The sequence below is a fragment of the Pholcus phalangioides genome, unplaced genomic scaffold (assembly GCF_987345545.1).
Source record: "Pholcus phalangioides strain wild (caught in Gottingen) unplaced genomic scaffold, Ppha-v1.0 ptg000040l_1, whole genome shotgun sequence".
NCBI classification, from domain to species: domain Eukaryota; kingdom Metazoa; phylum Arthropoda; class Arachnida; order Araneae; family Pholcidae; genus Pholcus; species Pholcus phalangioides.
In genome coordinates this window covers 1301770-1318767 of record NW_028301626.1, presented here as the reverse complement: position 1 = coordinate 1318767, position 16998 = coordinate 1301770, and the positions used below count along the sequence as shown (strand labels likewise).

Sequence of the window (16998 nt, the reverse complement as noted above, 5' to 3'; positions counted from 1 at the left end):
TTCATTGCAAAAGTTTTTGATTTCGAATAAATAAGTTGAGTCGAGACAAGATGCAATTCATATGAAATTTATTATTCAGAGATGAACTTCCATCATCATGATAATTTAAATAAAAAATAATAATAATTGTGTTTATATTTTATAAATATGAATGAGATCAGAAACTTGATTGAACCAAGGTCTTAACGCAGGTCAAAATCAACCTGATATTCACACTCGAGAATTCTGACAGTTCCCTGATGAAATCAAAATGCGATTCTAGTCTATGATGAGTAGTCGATTGGAAGGCTCATTCCTTGTCAACGAACATGTTGTTGATGCCTCCGTCTGAAGATTGTTCTCCACCGTTGTTTTTCTGAGACGGCGAGCAATATCTTTGGTCGACTCTTTCGATTATCTTCACTTCGATGCCCATCTTATCGACATCTTGTATCTTTTCCTTCAGAAGTGACTTTTCGATTTCCGGAGTCCTGGACAGGATATCTAGGTTCTGCATGCTTCCTAGGATAACAGGGTCGCAACCCCAGACTACAGCGAAGTTTTCGTAGTCAGTGTCAATGACTCCGAATGTAGTGACGCCAAAAGAGTCTGTTCAAAAATTTAAAAAAAAAAATTACAATTCTTTTTCGTGTATTATTTACATGCTAAACTCATGACTTGGGAGCTAAATGTTGCCTTCGGAGTCCATGACATTCGGTCCACAACCTCAAACATACATTTATTTTCGATTAACACAAATATAAGATAGGAACGACTGTAGCGTCCTGCGTTGCGTACTTTTTGAGATATAGCGTAAAACAATGTTACGAATCAGGGCAGCGGGCCTGGTGCCTAGGCGGGAAGAGATATTGAAACCGGAGTGATATCATTGAATGTACTTTTGCATGGTGCGTCTGACGATAATATTGCTTTTGACTTGCGTTGAGTACTTTTTGAGATATGAGCGTTTAATGAATTTTGTCGCTCAACTTTTTGCGAAAGCTCTGTATTCACATCGAGAAATTAAGATTTTGAATAAAATATCTTCAGGAGTTTCGATCGAGCAGATTTCGCTGGGAACCGTCAGAAAATTCTAGGGAATTCCAACGTAGAGTTCCTCGCGGAACCTTTGACACAAATGAGGCTATTTCACGAAACAAATTTTTGAATGTTTATCAAAAAAAAAAACCAGTTTGTCCCCCTACTGCCGTCTAAAAAGCATCATAGTTCCAGGGCAAAATAAAAGAGGGCTTCGGCAACACACCTTAATCAGGAGTGTACGCAGGATCTTTAGCTTGGGGTAGAACTCCTTAATACATATGAAGGCGTCTTAGCTTGGGGGAAAGGGCACAAAAATTGTCTTCTCGCGAAATTTTGAGTTATCACCCTTCAAAACCAATTAAATTAACAGAAATCGGTCAAAATAGTACATAAAAGGCATTTCCGTTCGATATTTTAATTTTATAATCGAAATATCGAACTTTTTTTTAGTCTTCGGTCGGCTTGGGAGAGGGGCCACGGTCCCTGTATTACCCCACATGCGCATGGGTCTACTCTTAACCGGTCCAGCGTTACTGACGTAATATTGCGTCGGAAGATATAAAAATTTCATTACATTTTTTTTGCGTGTCATGTATTTGCGCCAATTTGAGATAAGAATGTAATCTTGAGAATGTTTTGTGTAAGTAGATAAAAACACGTGTGTTTTTCACTCGAAATCTTCTTTCTCCCCCCCCCCCCTTTTTTTTTTCTCTGCTTGTTTTTGCTTGAGGGAAAAGAAAAATTTCGCAGAGGGGATTTAAAACTAAGGCGTTATCCAATTGGAATTGATATCATGTGCAATAAACAAATGTGTGAAGTTATTGGAAATATTGTCGGGCGGGCTCGAAAACATGGGATGGGGGGGGGGGGCTGAACCCAATACCCAATATTTTTATAGGTATTATCGAGATCGTGGCAAATGGCAAATATTGAGTGGACTCGGGCTCATGGACCGGGTACAAGTCCACCCTTACGTTAATTCGGAATTATATAGCTCGCTAACAATTTATTTGACATATTATTATAATCAATCCCTGTAGTTTTTTTTTCGATAAGAAAAAATATGCTTCAGAATCAATTTTCAATTTTTTTTATTTGCTATATGTTTTATTCCACGTCTGACTTACGCATGGGGATAGAATATAAAAATTTGTGTTTAATTATTTACAGCCAGTTATTATCAAAAATTAATGATAACTGGCGATTACAACTAATTACCAGATTATCACTTTCACCGTGACATGTATATAATAATTTGTATTTATATGATATAATAGGATACATATACGATGTATATATGTAGTATAAACGATTGAATTAGTTTTCGTATCTATACATATATTTCATGCTGTGTCACTTAACATATGTACATATGCGACACGGTAGAGTAAAACCAATTTAAATAATTATGTAAATATACACACACGCTCGTGTATATTCATTTTTTTATAAATTACTTTGTAAATTTACATATTCACTCCTAATGAATTATTTTATTTCTTGCGAAAACTCTCTATTATAACTGATAACACTATAATACAGGAAGAATAAAAATACACGCTACGCAGGTAATAACAATAAAAACAAGCAGATATGGTTCAAAGTGAGATTCCAAGGTGGGGAGGAGCGGGTTTTCACTTGTAATGACGAATATCCACTCATATATAATACCCCTGATTTCCATTTAGCAGAGAGACCGTCTCGAAAACCTGTTCTGAAACCAAGAATATATTTGAAAAAAAAAATCGAGAACGAGAGAAAAATAATCTCTTCCCCCCGATTTGATCGCTAATCTTCCACTATTGGTGAATTTTCGCTAGGGAGAGAAAAAAATGTGTTTCATTGGAAAAAGGAGAAAAATAACGAAACACGCTGCAGGTTAATACAGTCGAATCCCGTTATAACGAACACCAAGAGACCGGAGGAATCACTTCGTTAAAACGAAATTTCGTTATAAAGGAATTCCAGGTTACCTAGCATTGTTCCTATGTAAACTTATTTGCGGAATTAGAAAAGTGTTTGTTAAAACGAGATTTTCGCTATAACGGGATTCGACTGTATACATATTCATTGTCATAAATCATTGTGCTAGATCTTATCGCGGAACCCCCCTATTCAACTGAGGTCCCCGCGCATGGCCCTTACAAGGGGTTGGGGCTAGAGCTCGATATTATTCTCATTTTTGTTATCCACACTATAACTTCATAATGGAGGGGCCCGTGAAGAGCCTTACCTGGAAGCCCACCAAGATCTCAGCTTAGGCAACACCTAGGGTTGGCTTAGGGGCCCTGCTGCAGGATGGGAAAGAGAAGTGTCTCTGTGCCGTGCCTGATTGAACTCATGGTTAGGACTCAAGAGGTTGGAGCCCTATCATCCTATATTCGAGCCATATTCACGAATGAAGAGCTTTTATGATAATTATCACCAGAGCTCCCGTGCAAGAACTCTAACATACGCTTGAAATAATCATGGGGTGTTCATCCGAGAAGTCGGTTTTTTACACTATGAACTCAATATTGAAGAGGCCCCCACTAAAGATCTCAATCTAGGATCTTGGTTCCAGGATGGAGGAAGGGGTGTCATGATGAGCACATGATGAGATGCTCGCGGGGATTGGGAAATTTTTATTTCTACACATGAAACTTGCCCTGTAACTTCGTATTAATGTCCATATTTTGTAAACATATTCACCATGAGAAAACGGTGCTTTTCCTAGGCACTTTTGACGATAATAATTATAAACAGGTAAAAATTAATTTCATCAGCAAAAAATATGCGTTCTAGAAAATATTGAAACAATTATTCAGTATAGTTATTATATTATTACACGTGAGAAAGACATCAATGACCCCTTCCGCCACCTATCAAATAAAACTGTTGCAATTGTTCGATTGAAATATAGCAACTGGTTTTCGATTAATGCGCACATGAAAAAAAGCAATGTAGTATGATATCAATAAATACTTTATAAGCCTTAATATCAATTAAATTGCTAACTGCGCTTCAAAATTTTAACAGTTGATACTTGTGTGCAGTAAAATTTTATTAGTAACACTCGCAATGAAAATTCAATCCATATTATTGCTTAAAAAGTATTTATTAATATCATACTGTATTGTTTTTTTATGCATACATTATTCTTTACCAATTCTATTTTGAGAGATCATTAACAGTTGTGTTTCTTATTTGACAGAGAATGTTCCCACTGTCTGGAAAATAAGAAGGATCCTTGGTACCACTGAAATAAAAAATAATTATTCAGCTCATTAGGATTTTTTTTTTGCTCATTTCTCCACGAAATTCGAGCAACTGACAAAGACCACATCATTTTAAGCTTTGCTCCCTCCTCCCGGATGCGGATTTATCGTTTTGTCGCCTGTGGTCTATACAAGTTTTGCTGCAATTCATTCATCCATTCTAGTCTAGTTTTCTTGTTCATTCCCCCCAAATTAGCAGCCGCGGACCTGCTCAGCCCCCCGCCCCCCATACTGCAAATATGTCTCTTTGTCACTATCTTTTGGTCGTTCACATTCTTACACCCTGCCGCGCACATAGTGCAGCGACCAATAGGTACAGGAGTTTATAATAGAGACTAGTGGGGAAAGCAATTGCGTTTTTTTATTCTATAACACGCATACTCGAGAAGCGAGACGAAGGAGAGGAAAAAGACCACTCAACGAGGCGTGGGACTTGAACAAATCTGTTTGTTTTCACCTCGATCTGCTGATTTTCGCTATCTGCTGATTCGTCCGCTTCTCTCTTTTTTTTATTTCCCTTCTTCTGCGGAGGAATCACACCCCTACATTTCAGTACTCATCTCTGGTGATTTCCTCCATCCTCCTCCTCTTTCCCTATGTGCGGACATCTCTTCCTCCATCCCTATGCATTTTTTTTTCCTTCCTAGTCGCAATTCTTGTAAATCGTACCTTTTCGCTCCACTGTGAACGCAGCCTAATAAGTCGCCGTTTTCGTCCCTCTCTCACCACTCGTCATTCTTTTGGTCACTCAATGCCCGCTCACTGTTTTGGTCACTCACATGCTTCATCCAAGTGATCCAAATTTTTTTTGAACGTGACACTATCTCATTAAAATTCAAAATAAAGACCACCTTCGCAAAATATTAGCAACAAGAAAGTTTTCTTCTTTCAAAGCTCACCGGGATTCGAGATTTTTAAGGGTTCCGTGGCGTTTGATCATGTGGAACCCCGAAAAAAACTGCCATGGAACCTCAGGGTTCCGCACACACGCACGCACACACATACATGCAAACGCGTGTTCCAGAGTGAGACCTCAAAATAAGGCATCGTAGATGAATGCCCTCAAACTACTGTGCCACCCTTTCATGCAACAACTTCAAGCTAATGGTCCTTCTAGTATAATTAGCATCTGGTGATTAAAGATTGCGCAAGTGGCGCAGTTGCGTGTTGCCATGTTCTTGGAATACAATTGACGTTCGCGCAAAAATAATAAATATTAAATAACTGGCCAAGGCCACGCGTTTTTTAGATATGACAGTTGAAATGGCGTCTATTGTCAAAGTAGGAAAATGCGTGTATTTTCGGGTGTTTGTTTGTTTCATTATTCGCGCCGTCGATAATTACCAGCAGGGCTGTGCTTGGGCATGGGGAAAGGGTGCGGCCGCGCTGGCACTTGAAATGCTTGTGATCCTGTGGAGGGGGGGGGAATTGAAGTTACGTTTATTACTTATTTCATTCTGACTCCAACTGCTCAACATGAGTTTAGAACTCTATAAATTCAGATACAGTCAACGTTCCCTTTATACAGTATAAGGGGGCACCTGTATTTAATGGGTGGATGTCCACATTCCTGTCTTTTTGAATAAGAACTTATTCACCTCTGAATAAGGGACTCCTCTGTTCAAGGAAACAGGAAGTCTGTTGCCATTGGTGTCTCCCCCCCCCCCCCCATCAGGGACTTTGGAAGTGTTTCAAACCTGTGGGTGCTCGTCTTATGTCTTCATGTAGGAGATTTTGATTTTTGAATCAATTCTTGGGGGGGTTGCTCGAATTGGTACTATAGATTTTCAAGGGTGTTCGAGAACCTCTGGCTGTGACGTCACTGTCCTTCATTGGAAGGTTTTGCTGTTTATGGTATGAAGTGTGCTTTATATCATACACAGCAAACACGCTGGGACGTTTGAACGAGCTGTGCAATTTTATGACTCCCCCCCCTCCCCGATCCTAATTTTTACATTAAAAACCCTTCATATACCCTTTTATCCTCTTTTTTTGACTCGTTATCCCTATTTGTCAGTCCCCCCCCCCTTTGCCTATCCATCAAAAAGGCACCAAGTCTTACTCTATATTGAATTTTTTAACTTTTTCTCCATCCCTTTAGGGGTGGTATCGCCCACTTTCAAAATCACTGCTGTAGGCCTATATCAGTAGACACACATAAACACAAATAGGGACCCCCCTAGGCTAGGGCTTTCGACGGACCCGGACGAGCCAAATTTTTGTTGACTTCAAGCCTAGAACTTTGTCGCAGCTTCTCTCTCTTTGGGAAGTATGCACACAGATATTGTGGATTGCTACAGGACTGGAACCGGGAATGATTATCATGAACGGAAATGAATACCGTTTTTCATTTTCATACGGTAAGTATAATTTAGGGCCTGAATTTCAGGCGATGCAATCGAAGTTCTTTCCATAGTGATAGTTTGAGACCAGATTCGACTTACTTTGCACTTTGAATATGGCGTCAGTATCGTTGCTGAGTACCGTCAGTTTACGACCCTGGGCGTTGTTCTTGTTGTTGTGCAGGCTGTCCCACCTGCAAAGAAATCGGTAGCGATTTTAACATTTTAACTTATTGATCACTTTTATCGGTAAATTATTTAAAAAAAAGCATCAGTTTGTTTTGACTACTCTTTTTTCGGGTAGTTTAACATATAATCCTGACATGATACAAAATCACAACTACCCCCCCCCCCCCAAAGTCAAAAATCCAGGCTTAAATCCTATATTGAATTTATTTTAGGATTTAATTGATTTTGCGTGTTTGGTCATCATACCTGAAGTTGAAACCTAAGAAGCGGCTGGTTTCGTTGAAGGCATAGTCACCGTCTTCGTTCTTCCACAAGTGCATCCTGGTGCAGGTCGACAGAGGATTGTACCTCGCCATGACGTACCAATCGCCCAGAAACTGAAACACACAAGGGGAAAAAAAATCCGATTAATAACACTGAAGAAATACTCTTTCGAAACTTCGGAAATCGATCTAAAATCCGTTTTTGATGAATTTTCGGCAGTGAATCGAGTCGTTGAATATCGTTTAAGATCTTTACCAGCACCGCATAGAGATAGAAGGCCTCCTCACGGGTTGCCATAAACGTCATTCAAACTATACCTAGCAAGTTTGCCACATTTTGAAACACAGCACCCTATTTCGTTTCTTCTTATTTTGGCGTAGAATCTTCCTGATCGGCTCACAAATACCGCATGGTGATTGGATGTGGGGGCATAGAAATTGCCAATTCTGAGCCTGATCATTTCTTTACCGCACAACGATGATACTGGCACGAGCACCTCCTAGAGATGGAAGGCCTCCACACGCTGCTTGTGACGTCAGTAAGTAGTCCATTTTCCCACGGAATATTCAGGGAAAAAAATTCCCTGCTCGTGCCAGTATCATCGTAGTGAGAAAAAGAAATGATCGGGCTCAGAATTGGCGATTTCTATGGCCCATTTCCAATCACTATGCGATATTTGTTAGCCAATCAGCAAGATTCTACTCCGAAATAAGAAGAAACGAAGTAGGATGCTGTGTTTCAAATTGTGGCAAACTTGCTAGGTAGTCTGAATAGCGTTTATGGCAACCCGTGCGGAGGCCTGCTGGTTTAACTCATGTATCACCATCGAGACAATTAGCTACCGTTTTAACTCCGAAAAGTCTCCCCCCCCCCACTTCTGGTATCTTCTGTTGGAGAAACCTAACATTGTACGTTGATCAACACAAGCTTTGAAAACCAAACCCAATCTCGACGTATCACCAACCAATTCGATAGATGACAACAGAAAGCATTTAAGTGATTTCTGCTGCCATCTATCCTCCAAATCGGAAGAGAAAAATTGGCGATGAAAGAATATATTTTTTTGTTGTAGCTGCACAAAATAAAAACCTAGCGGATGTGAAGCCATTTTAGACTGAAGTCCCGAATTCAGACACAGCCGATGTGCGGTCGTATGGACATCGTAATGGACCCGGGTGCCATCCCTACATTCGGCACAGTAGTTTTTGATCAGCTGGAATTGGTTTTCCAATTTCGAGCCACGAATGCAAGCCGATCTTCCCGTTGAAAAAAAATTCGCAACAGACCCTACAACGAACCAAATACTCGATCATTAAACTCCTTTCGCGCTCTAAAATTTAGATGGCAGCACTAACTTCACACATGTCACTCCCGTAGACTGAGGTACAACCAGCACCACTTAAAGGTCTATGCTGGGTATACACGCACATATTTTCGGCACAACTCACCATATTTTCTTGTAGTTCGTGGATTTTCGTTCGTCTTTAGGGGATGGGTTGGGATGAAAATTAATACCAAAAGAAAAATTCTATGGTGTCGAAATTTTCTTTATAAAACCTTCTTCCCCCGCCCCCCCCCCTTTCCTTTCACGTACATGCTTTTGACAACAAATTTGGACGATCTCTATTTGCAGTATCGGAGATAATTTGAAAAAAACGTTTCCTTGTGGGTTCACGCATGTTAGAAAAAAGAAGGGGGAAATAAATAAACAAAGAATAAAGAGAAAGAAATAGAGGGGAAGATTGAAAAAAAACAGTATACATTAGATAAGAGTGTACAAAAATAGGTTTCTCTTTCGTCCTCACCCTTCTCTTTATTACACTGCACTATGTGTCTCTTTTTCATATATATAGTATATGTGTAGTAGAAAGATACATTATTGTGGAAAAAATCCCTAAACAGAAATGTAGAAAGAACGGAGAAGAAAAAAAACTCACGTTTCTAGGGTCGCAATAAAGCTTCGCGATGGTAAGGAAAGAGGTTAAAAAACAGGGAGACCTGGAATGTATTTTTTCCACTTGCGTTTTGGACGAGATATATCGTCCCTGATCGTTAAGGGGTTGAAAAAATGGGGGAAAAAACAACCTTCTTTCTATCATTCAAGATTTTATTATTGATATTTCCATAAGCGGATTATATGCCGCTTAGGGGCGTAGGCAGGATCGACCTTTGCAGGGGACACACGGTTTGTTTTTTTTTTTTGTGGGGGGCGCACACAGAATTTCTTCCAGGCATGGGCGGGGATACGCCCCCCCCCCACAGCGTCAAAGGTAAAGTTGACTGATCTAATGTATATATGCATATGTGAATTGACATCATCATCATCGTGCCCCCCCCCTCCAGACTTCCAAGTCTGTCTCCGCCTATGCTTCCAGGGAATTTTTAGTAACTAACCAGTAAAAGCAATATCAGACAGAAATTAAGGTAACAACATATCAACGTGCTTTATCTCGATATTTTAAATTATTTTACTAAGACAGTTTGGAAGTACTTTTGATTTTTTTTAGTGTCTGGGGGGGAGGGGGGTTACGGGTCCCCTGTGCCCCTCCCTGCATGACGCCTCTGACGCTGCTGCCGACTATAAGATGATGTATATTTTTTGAATATAGCGAAATTTGCCTCTTCTCTGGAAATTACGATACCCCTGAAAGTGAGTCAACCAGTGGTTCCCTTCCCTCAGTCAACGTTTATTCAGTGCTCCAGCAGAATAATCTAATAATGAATGACCACTGAACAGGCGCACACATCTATATCAAAAGTTCGCCCGAGACGCACTTGGGGTAAACGGTAGTGAATTGCCCAATGGCGACAGTCCGTAGTTGTAGTGCTCGAGTGTGGCGCAGTGGTAAAGATGCTCGTCTTCCACTATGAAGATTACCATCAAGGTGCATGGGTTCGAATCCAGGCATTGAACATCAGAAGCAAGTTCTTTACCTACCGATGGATGGAGCTTTCATTCCCTACCCGTCTCCACGGGTTGGAAATTGCCATATGGCGATATATGACCGGAGTTGGTGTGCGGTGAAGTAGTTGTACTCGGTTAACAAGAAAGCTAGAGCCCTGTCAGCGTCTCCCTAATGATGGCCATAGCAAAAAGGGTTTATATGCAGTGGAACCTCTCGTAACGGACACTTTTTTTGAATTGCGTAAATGGGCCTCAATGTAGTATCAATTTACGAACACTCCTCGTTAGCAAACAAAATCTTTGGTCCCACGGGTGTCCGTTATCGAGAGGTTCTACTGTACTAGACAAAGGTGAGATATCTCGTCAGAGTATAGGTTGAAAAAAATTGCTTCAAAACTTTTTGGGGGAAAACGCCCTCAAGGAAAAGATCAAAACATCGGAAAAGATGTTTTCAACTAGTCATTTGCGATGATTTAAATAATATAAGTGGGACGGCCAGAGCTCACTCAGTGTCGCCTTAACGCATGGACCCACCCGGTCATGGCCCGGGGCCTCAGAGAAATTAGAACCGGTTGAAATTTTCGAAAATTTGTTAGGTTTAAAATTTGTTAGCCTCAGAAAAATCACTTGGCCCATGATGCTTTTAAGACGGCCCTGCCAGAGCTGTCTCAACAGCAGCAAAAGCCGAGTTAAAAGGGCAAACAAAAAGCCTTTCTCGATTTAAAAAAACGTGGTCGGTGGCACCAAAAATTGGGGCCGCAAGTGCTTAGAGCCTGCTCTAGAGCTGGTAGTTCATCGGAGTGTAAGGAACCATATATTCAAGAATGTCATCGAGCGGATAAATAGAGCATACGATAAAGCAGCAACAGCAGCAACACTTCTCAATCCGAAAGCAAGTTATCATGGTTGTTTCTTACCTGATCCATGTCGAAGTCGCGCTTCACCGAGACTTTCGGGCAATCCGTCAGCCTGTAGTAGTGCCCGGCGCAAACACCCGCCACCGCGAGCAGAACGAACGGCAGGAACGAGGTACCAGACATCATTTGTTCCACACACACACACCGAAAAGACTGACCGCCACTCTATGTGCGCGTCGCCTTATGTAACGTTGGGAATCGCCTCGTCTCGACCAGTGACTTCCAGACCACAAAAAGTGAAACCGCCAGCAGTCACTAGATTGACTGACGTAGTCTCTCTCAGTGACTTTCTTTTATTTTTCTCAATTTTCTCATCAGTCAAGTTTCCTGGTGGATATTTGTTCATGGTGCGACGACACACAGATACAAAAAGAAGGCGTTTTCCCTTCTTGGTCAAGACCAAGCCCAAGGACGTTTCCAAAATAGAGCCTTTGAAACTAGTTTTCTATTTGGAGAACGTGCACAATCTCTTTTTCGTACCAGTTAATTATATAATCACTGTAATAGAAGGGAGGAAACATTAGTCCCTGAGAAAAGAAAAAGAATCAATAATGGTTATTCAGAGAACTTCCTGCCTCATATTTCTTTTCAACGTTCGCTCTTAAATATTGCACAGAAACTCGTTTCGAAACCAGTATTTGCCAACTAATCGCGCAATTTCGAATGTTCTGAAAGAAGATGAAGTCTCTGATTCATGGAAGTCACGAGACTGGACCTTTTTCTGTTTACCACGTCCGTGTTTTTAACCCCCCTTTCCGTGTATAGGGTATTTCTCACTGTTAGTGATTGATTGGATTTAATATCCGATGTGGTAACGGATTACCACAAATGCAAACATCGCGACCCAGATACTCTATTTCCCCCTTTTCTCTTTCATGTGTCATGTGGAAAAATGCTAATATGGACCTGGTTGGTTTCAGTTGGAAATCCCATCATTACTCAATTTCCACCATTTACTCAATTTACAGAGCCCAACTCGATTTCGTTCATAAATTATGAATTTTCATCAATTCTGGAATCTTTTTTTTTCATAAATGCTTAATTTTCATCCATCCTAAAATTCAAAACTTTTCATCAAGTCTGGAATTCTTCATTTTCATCAATTCTATAATACTTCATTTATCATGAATTTTCATCAATTCTAATACTTCGTTTATCATGAATTTTCATCAATTCTAATACTTCATTTATAATGAATTTATAAGAAAAAATTTCGCCAGAAAAAAAGAGCGAATATTTGATTACGAAAATGAACACAATGTCATACAGAATCTGGAATTGCATTCTAAAATAAAATTCTATTTCTTTTTATTAGACATCGCCAATTAGTAAAGTAGAAGAAAGGTTTGAATCGCTTCAGGATCAAAGCAGTTGCTTAGAGAACTTGGGCAAATTCACAAACTTGAATCCAGAAACTAAACTAAAGCAATGCTTGAATTTACAAAATAAACTGACGGATTTCAGTACTAATAATTCGGACATAAATGCAGTTGACTTACCTAACGAAATAGAAATTCCTCCGACGCATATGAAATCGGCCGCATCTTCAGTTCAAATTTTGAAATATCTTGTTTAAAAATAACTTCAATTAGCATATTTCCGAATTTATCAATTGCTTTACGCATTTATTTAACCTTACCTATCACTGTTGCCGAGGGTGAACGATCATTTCCTAAGCTAAAAATTATTTAAGATCAAGTATGTCACAAAAAAAGACTATCAAATTTAGCAATAATAAGCATATAAATTATGTGATTGCTGTATAATAATGGTATTATATAGTAAGAGAATTCGCAATAAGAAAATCAAGAAAAATAGATTTCGAATTATTGAAAATAAACTTTTACTCTGTATTGGTATTTTAATTTTATTATGATTGTGTATAGAATAAAAATGCGTTTGATTTGCATCTAGTGTTTTTGCATTCGCTTGTTTCAAATCACTTGTGCTCTCTATTCTCTACCATCATTTTATTTTTTATTTTACATCCACACACAAACCTCCTCCACAATGTTCCACCATACGAAGTTTCAGAGCCGTGGCGTAAGTCTCTCTGATGTACCGACCGCGTTCGGTTACTTACGAGTAGCCGTTTCGTTGCTTGTCAAGTAGCGAGAACGCGCGAGCTCTTGCAACTTGGAGAGCGCTTTGGACTCGATGATACACGTTTTATCATCATAACATGTCATATTCACATTAAACAGAGTTCAGCTAATCGCTGAAGGACAACTCATACAGTGTGCCCATGCGCACGTTATTATGAAGCCGCGTAAGTTTCGGGACGATTGGACTCAATTCAGGTAGACCAACAGCGACTTATTGTCAAGTATCCCGTTAAAAAATAAACTAGCGCTTGTAAACTTCATTATTTTATATATTCACAGTAATGTATAATTAAAATACAATAAAATTAATTATTATTTTAATAAATGCTCCATTGCTTTTATGGTCAGGTAATGAAATTTCATTTTTGCTCAGAAGGCAGTGGTAGCGTAATGCAGGGGTATACGCAGAACCTTCCTTTGAAGGAGGGACGCGATAAGTGGATTGGAGAGAAAGGGGGGTAAGGGCTGTGTAAAGTTCTCTTCCAATATCCAACTCAAAAGTATATCCGGCTATATAATTACTTCATATTTAATCTCATGGGCTTCATATATCTCTAAGCGAACTCAATATTTCAAAAATAGAGAATTCAATACAATTTTTAAAATTACTGATGTGGCAGGAAACCCTCACTAAATTTCCGCATTTATACAGTAAAATCGGCAATTTCAACACTGCTTTCTATGGGGATCATCCTTTGCCTGACCTTCAAAGTGATGCTGGCGATGATTCTGACAGCTATTGAAAAAGTGGCAAACCATTATAAAGGCATAAACTATTATACATAAACTGGCAGCGTTAAAGAAGTGACAAACCATTGTAAAGGCATATACACGTCTGAAACGCATTTCCAGGGATCCACAGTAACCAAAGTAAACGTTCCGAAAGTAATTGTTGAGGCTCAAAAACCATTGTTGCCCGACAGTTTTTTTGCCCATTTAGGGCATTTGCCCAGGTCTGACAAACTTTTAAAGTAGCTTATCGTTTAAGTCGGGTCCGTTTGGTATACATGAAAAATTTGGCGACGATCGATCTAAAATTTTAGATTTGTATAGAGAGCATACACACACACAGAAAATCAATTTTACATATATATAGAGATAAAACAAAAACTTTAATGAACATCCAGCTGAGACATATCACCATAACAACCGAGCCGACATTCGAATGCCATACTGTTGCCATTCCGCGACTCGTTATACATGAATGCGTACATACGGGCTCTAACAGGTGAGGATATTAAAATAACTGAGTGCTGTTTTCCATCTTTACCAGTTTTGGGTCCACTGGCACTGGTGAGAGCTCTTCAATTTTATTTTATTTTTTGAATTATCTTTCCGAAGATGTGCCAGGTTTTGAGGATTAGTATACAAGTCTTCTGATACTGAAGGAGTTACGCTGGTTACAGTGGAATCTGCCGTTTCAGAAGCAGCGTTCTCATCTTCAAATCCAACTACTAGTTGGATTAGAGCAATACCGCCATGTGGCTGCCCTACAGCTGACAAAGTACTGAACGCAAACAAATGAAATTTTCCGACCAAATAACCTGATAATGTGCACTATTTTTTTATATTCTAGCAAAAGTGGAAAACACTCACCTTTTTACGAATGTCACAAGTTGAACAGATAGTGAAAACTATACAGCAATGAGGAAAATTAAATTTACTTATTTGCAAAAACACGCACACACTAGACGTAACAGGTGCAATGTTGATACTAACTGAAGCTTTCCGCGTCTCCCTCTAGGACAGTGCCTAACTCGCTCGTGCCTAGCAACAACACGAGAGCCAGTAAAATGAGGTGGCGGAATTGTACCCCTCTCCCCTAGCATGACAAATATGTGATATTCATATTTGTAATCTCATAATATAATTATCACAATATAATTAAGTTATGAAATAATTTTAATCATTGGTTTTAGTGAAGAATAAAAACTCAAGTTGGTTTCGTTAAAAATACGGGAAAAACGGGACATTTGAAAAAAAGTTGGCCAGCCAGGAAAAATACCGGAAGTCCCGGGAAAATAGGCTACGTTGTCACTCTACAGCCCCGTTCTCATGGGAAATGGAAAAAGCGGGTTCAAAACCCCGTTTCAAAAATTTTCACCAATGACTGCTCTCCATTTCTTTCCTTACGAAAGAAAAAAAGTCGTCAAGCGAGCTCTAGAGCTCCCAATGCTACCGCAATATGTGCACATGTGAACGGGGCTTGTGTATTTATTCCCTCAAAAAAAATCCCCATTTTCGCTTTTTTTGCATGACGTTTTTTTCCCCCACCGAAATTTTTCGTCACGTGACAAACTACAGATTTTTCCAATCTGAGAATTGGCACCTATGAAAAAAGCGTCAACATTACGCTTTTTATGAGTAAAGTAGGATGTTTTTTTTTTCTTCTGAGGTTGACAGGTCTGGTAAAGGCGTACCCTCCACTCGACAGCTTCCTGTGTACCAATCTCCGGAGGCAAGATTGGACTTATTTGTCCGGGGCTTCATAGTGGTGTTAAAAAACACTCTGACATGAGTTGTGCAATATATATAATCTCTGTTCGTTCTAACTTGGGTCCTGATGTAAATAAAAGCACGTGTGCGATGCCCAAAACGATTGGTTGAAGAACATTTCACCTTTTCTTACTGTACAACACCACCAAAAATATAGTTCTTTGTCGTTTGCCCCTCATATCATAAGCGTTTTTGCTGCTTTGTCTTCAGGGTGGGTGTTGACAGGATACGCCTTTCTCACTCAAACATTACCGTCCCCTTTTTAAACGGAAGTTTCATTTTATTATTATTATTATTATTATTCCTATTTGCAAACAGATTTGGTATTATACAATTGTTTCTTCGAGAGCTCTTGCAAGAAAAAGAGCAAAAAGAGCTTTCTTCTTTATCGTTTGATGACAAATGAAATATGCGTGTCTATTTTGCTGAGCGGGGATCGCAGATCGCTTCTTGCCTTCAAGCTATCTGCGATCCCCGCTCAACACATCAGGATATTCGTAGGAGATTCGACAGCTACTTTGCTCCCATCATTCGATTCGTATAATATGGGTTAAAGCTCACACAGAAATTACAGGTAATGAGATGGCTGATCGTCTGGCCAAGGATGCCACTAGTTCGATCACAGAGGAACAACACTTACTGCCACGCAGCCACGTCAAATACCAATTAAAGAGTGAGCTGTTGCGAAAGTGGCAAGCACAGTGGGATCATAACCTCCAAAAGGACGCATATAGAATCCAACGGCATGTTCGCTGGCATCCTTTCATTTGGTCGCGCGAAAAGATTATTATGGTTACAGAGCATGGTCCGTTACCAGTATATTTAGAACGTTTTAAAAAGTCCAACAATGACAAGTGTCTCTGTGGCCAAGTCGGGACATAACAGCATTATCTGTGTTCCTGCCCGCACACTAAACAGTTCCATTTCGGCCACATTCCGGATAATGGAAAGCTTTGCTGGAAGCGACGCGTACTTCAGAGCCCAATGAACTTCGGTCGACTTCGCCAGCTAATCCAATTCCTGGACAAAAATCTTAATCATATCCATACCAAATGGGTTGGCACGAAGCGTAAACGAGGTGCTGATGACGACTATGTACCAGCTAGGTCCTTTCGCCCGGACCCTACTAGAATATGCGATCTGCAGCCTCGTCGCTGAAACCCATCGACTGAGAGCCAAACGACGTTGCGCCTATCGACATTTTGTACTGACGAATGTCTAATCAACTTGTAAATTGAGATTATATTTCAGAGACAATCAATCTTAATTAGTCTTGGCGATACTACGATTATTCAAATCAACTCTTTACTATAAGATGAGCGTGATCTGGCGATTATACCTTTCGGAGTTCTTTAATTTCTTAATCCGTATATTATGATAAGTCCATTGACGAACATTGATTATATGTGAATTTATACGTGCAATCTATATGTAATATTTTTATTTATTATTCTGAAGATATTTAATAAAATTTCCAGACACACCCATCCTCCAGGAACGCTT

General features: G+C 39.7%; 1 protein-coding gene across 1 annotated transcript; it reads right to left on the bottom strand.

Moving 5' to 3' along the window:
* Positions 1-51: 51 nt before the first annotated feature.
* Positions 52-11267, bottom strand: LOC149065254 (apolipoprotein D-like). Its single transcript, XM_089254202.1, has 4 exons — positions 10895-11267; positions 7055-7185; positions 6722-6813; positions 52-588 (listed from the first exon to the last, which is right to left on the bottom strand). Exons 1-4 carry the CDS (start codon positions 11018-11020, stop codon positions 290-292), a joined length of 648 nt encoding a protein of 215 aa, XP_089110328.1. The 5' UTR covers positions 11021-11267; the 3' UTR covers positions 52-289.
* Between the last annotated feature and the right edge of the window lie 5731 nt (positions 11268-16998).

Excerpts from the sequence above, each read along its gene's own strand:
- LOC149065254 (XM_089254202.1), bottom strand. The coding sequence starts at position 11,020 with ATGATGTCTGGTACCTCGTTCCTGCCGTTCGTTCTGCTCGCGGTGGCG. Across the intron at positions 6,814-7,054 it reads TTCTTAGGTTTCAACTTCAG|GTGGGACAGCCTGCACAACA; the intron begins GTATGATGACCA and ends ATTTCTTTGCAG. Across the intron at positions 589-6,721 it reads CGCCATATTCAAAGTGCAAA|ACTCTTTTGGCGTCACTACA; the intron begins GTAAGTCGAATC and ends ATTTTTGAACAG.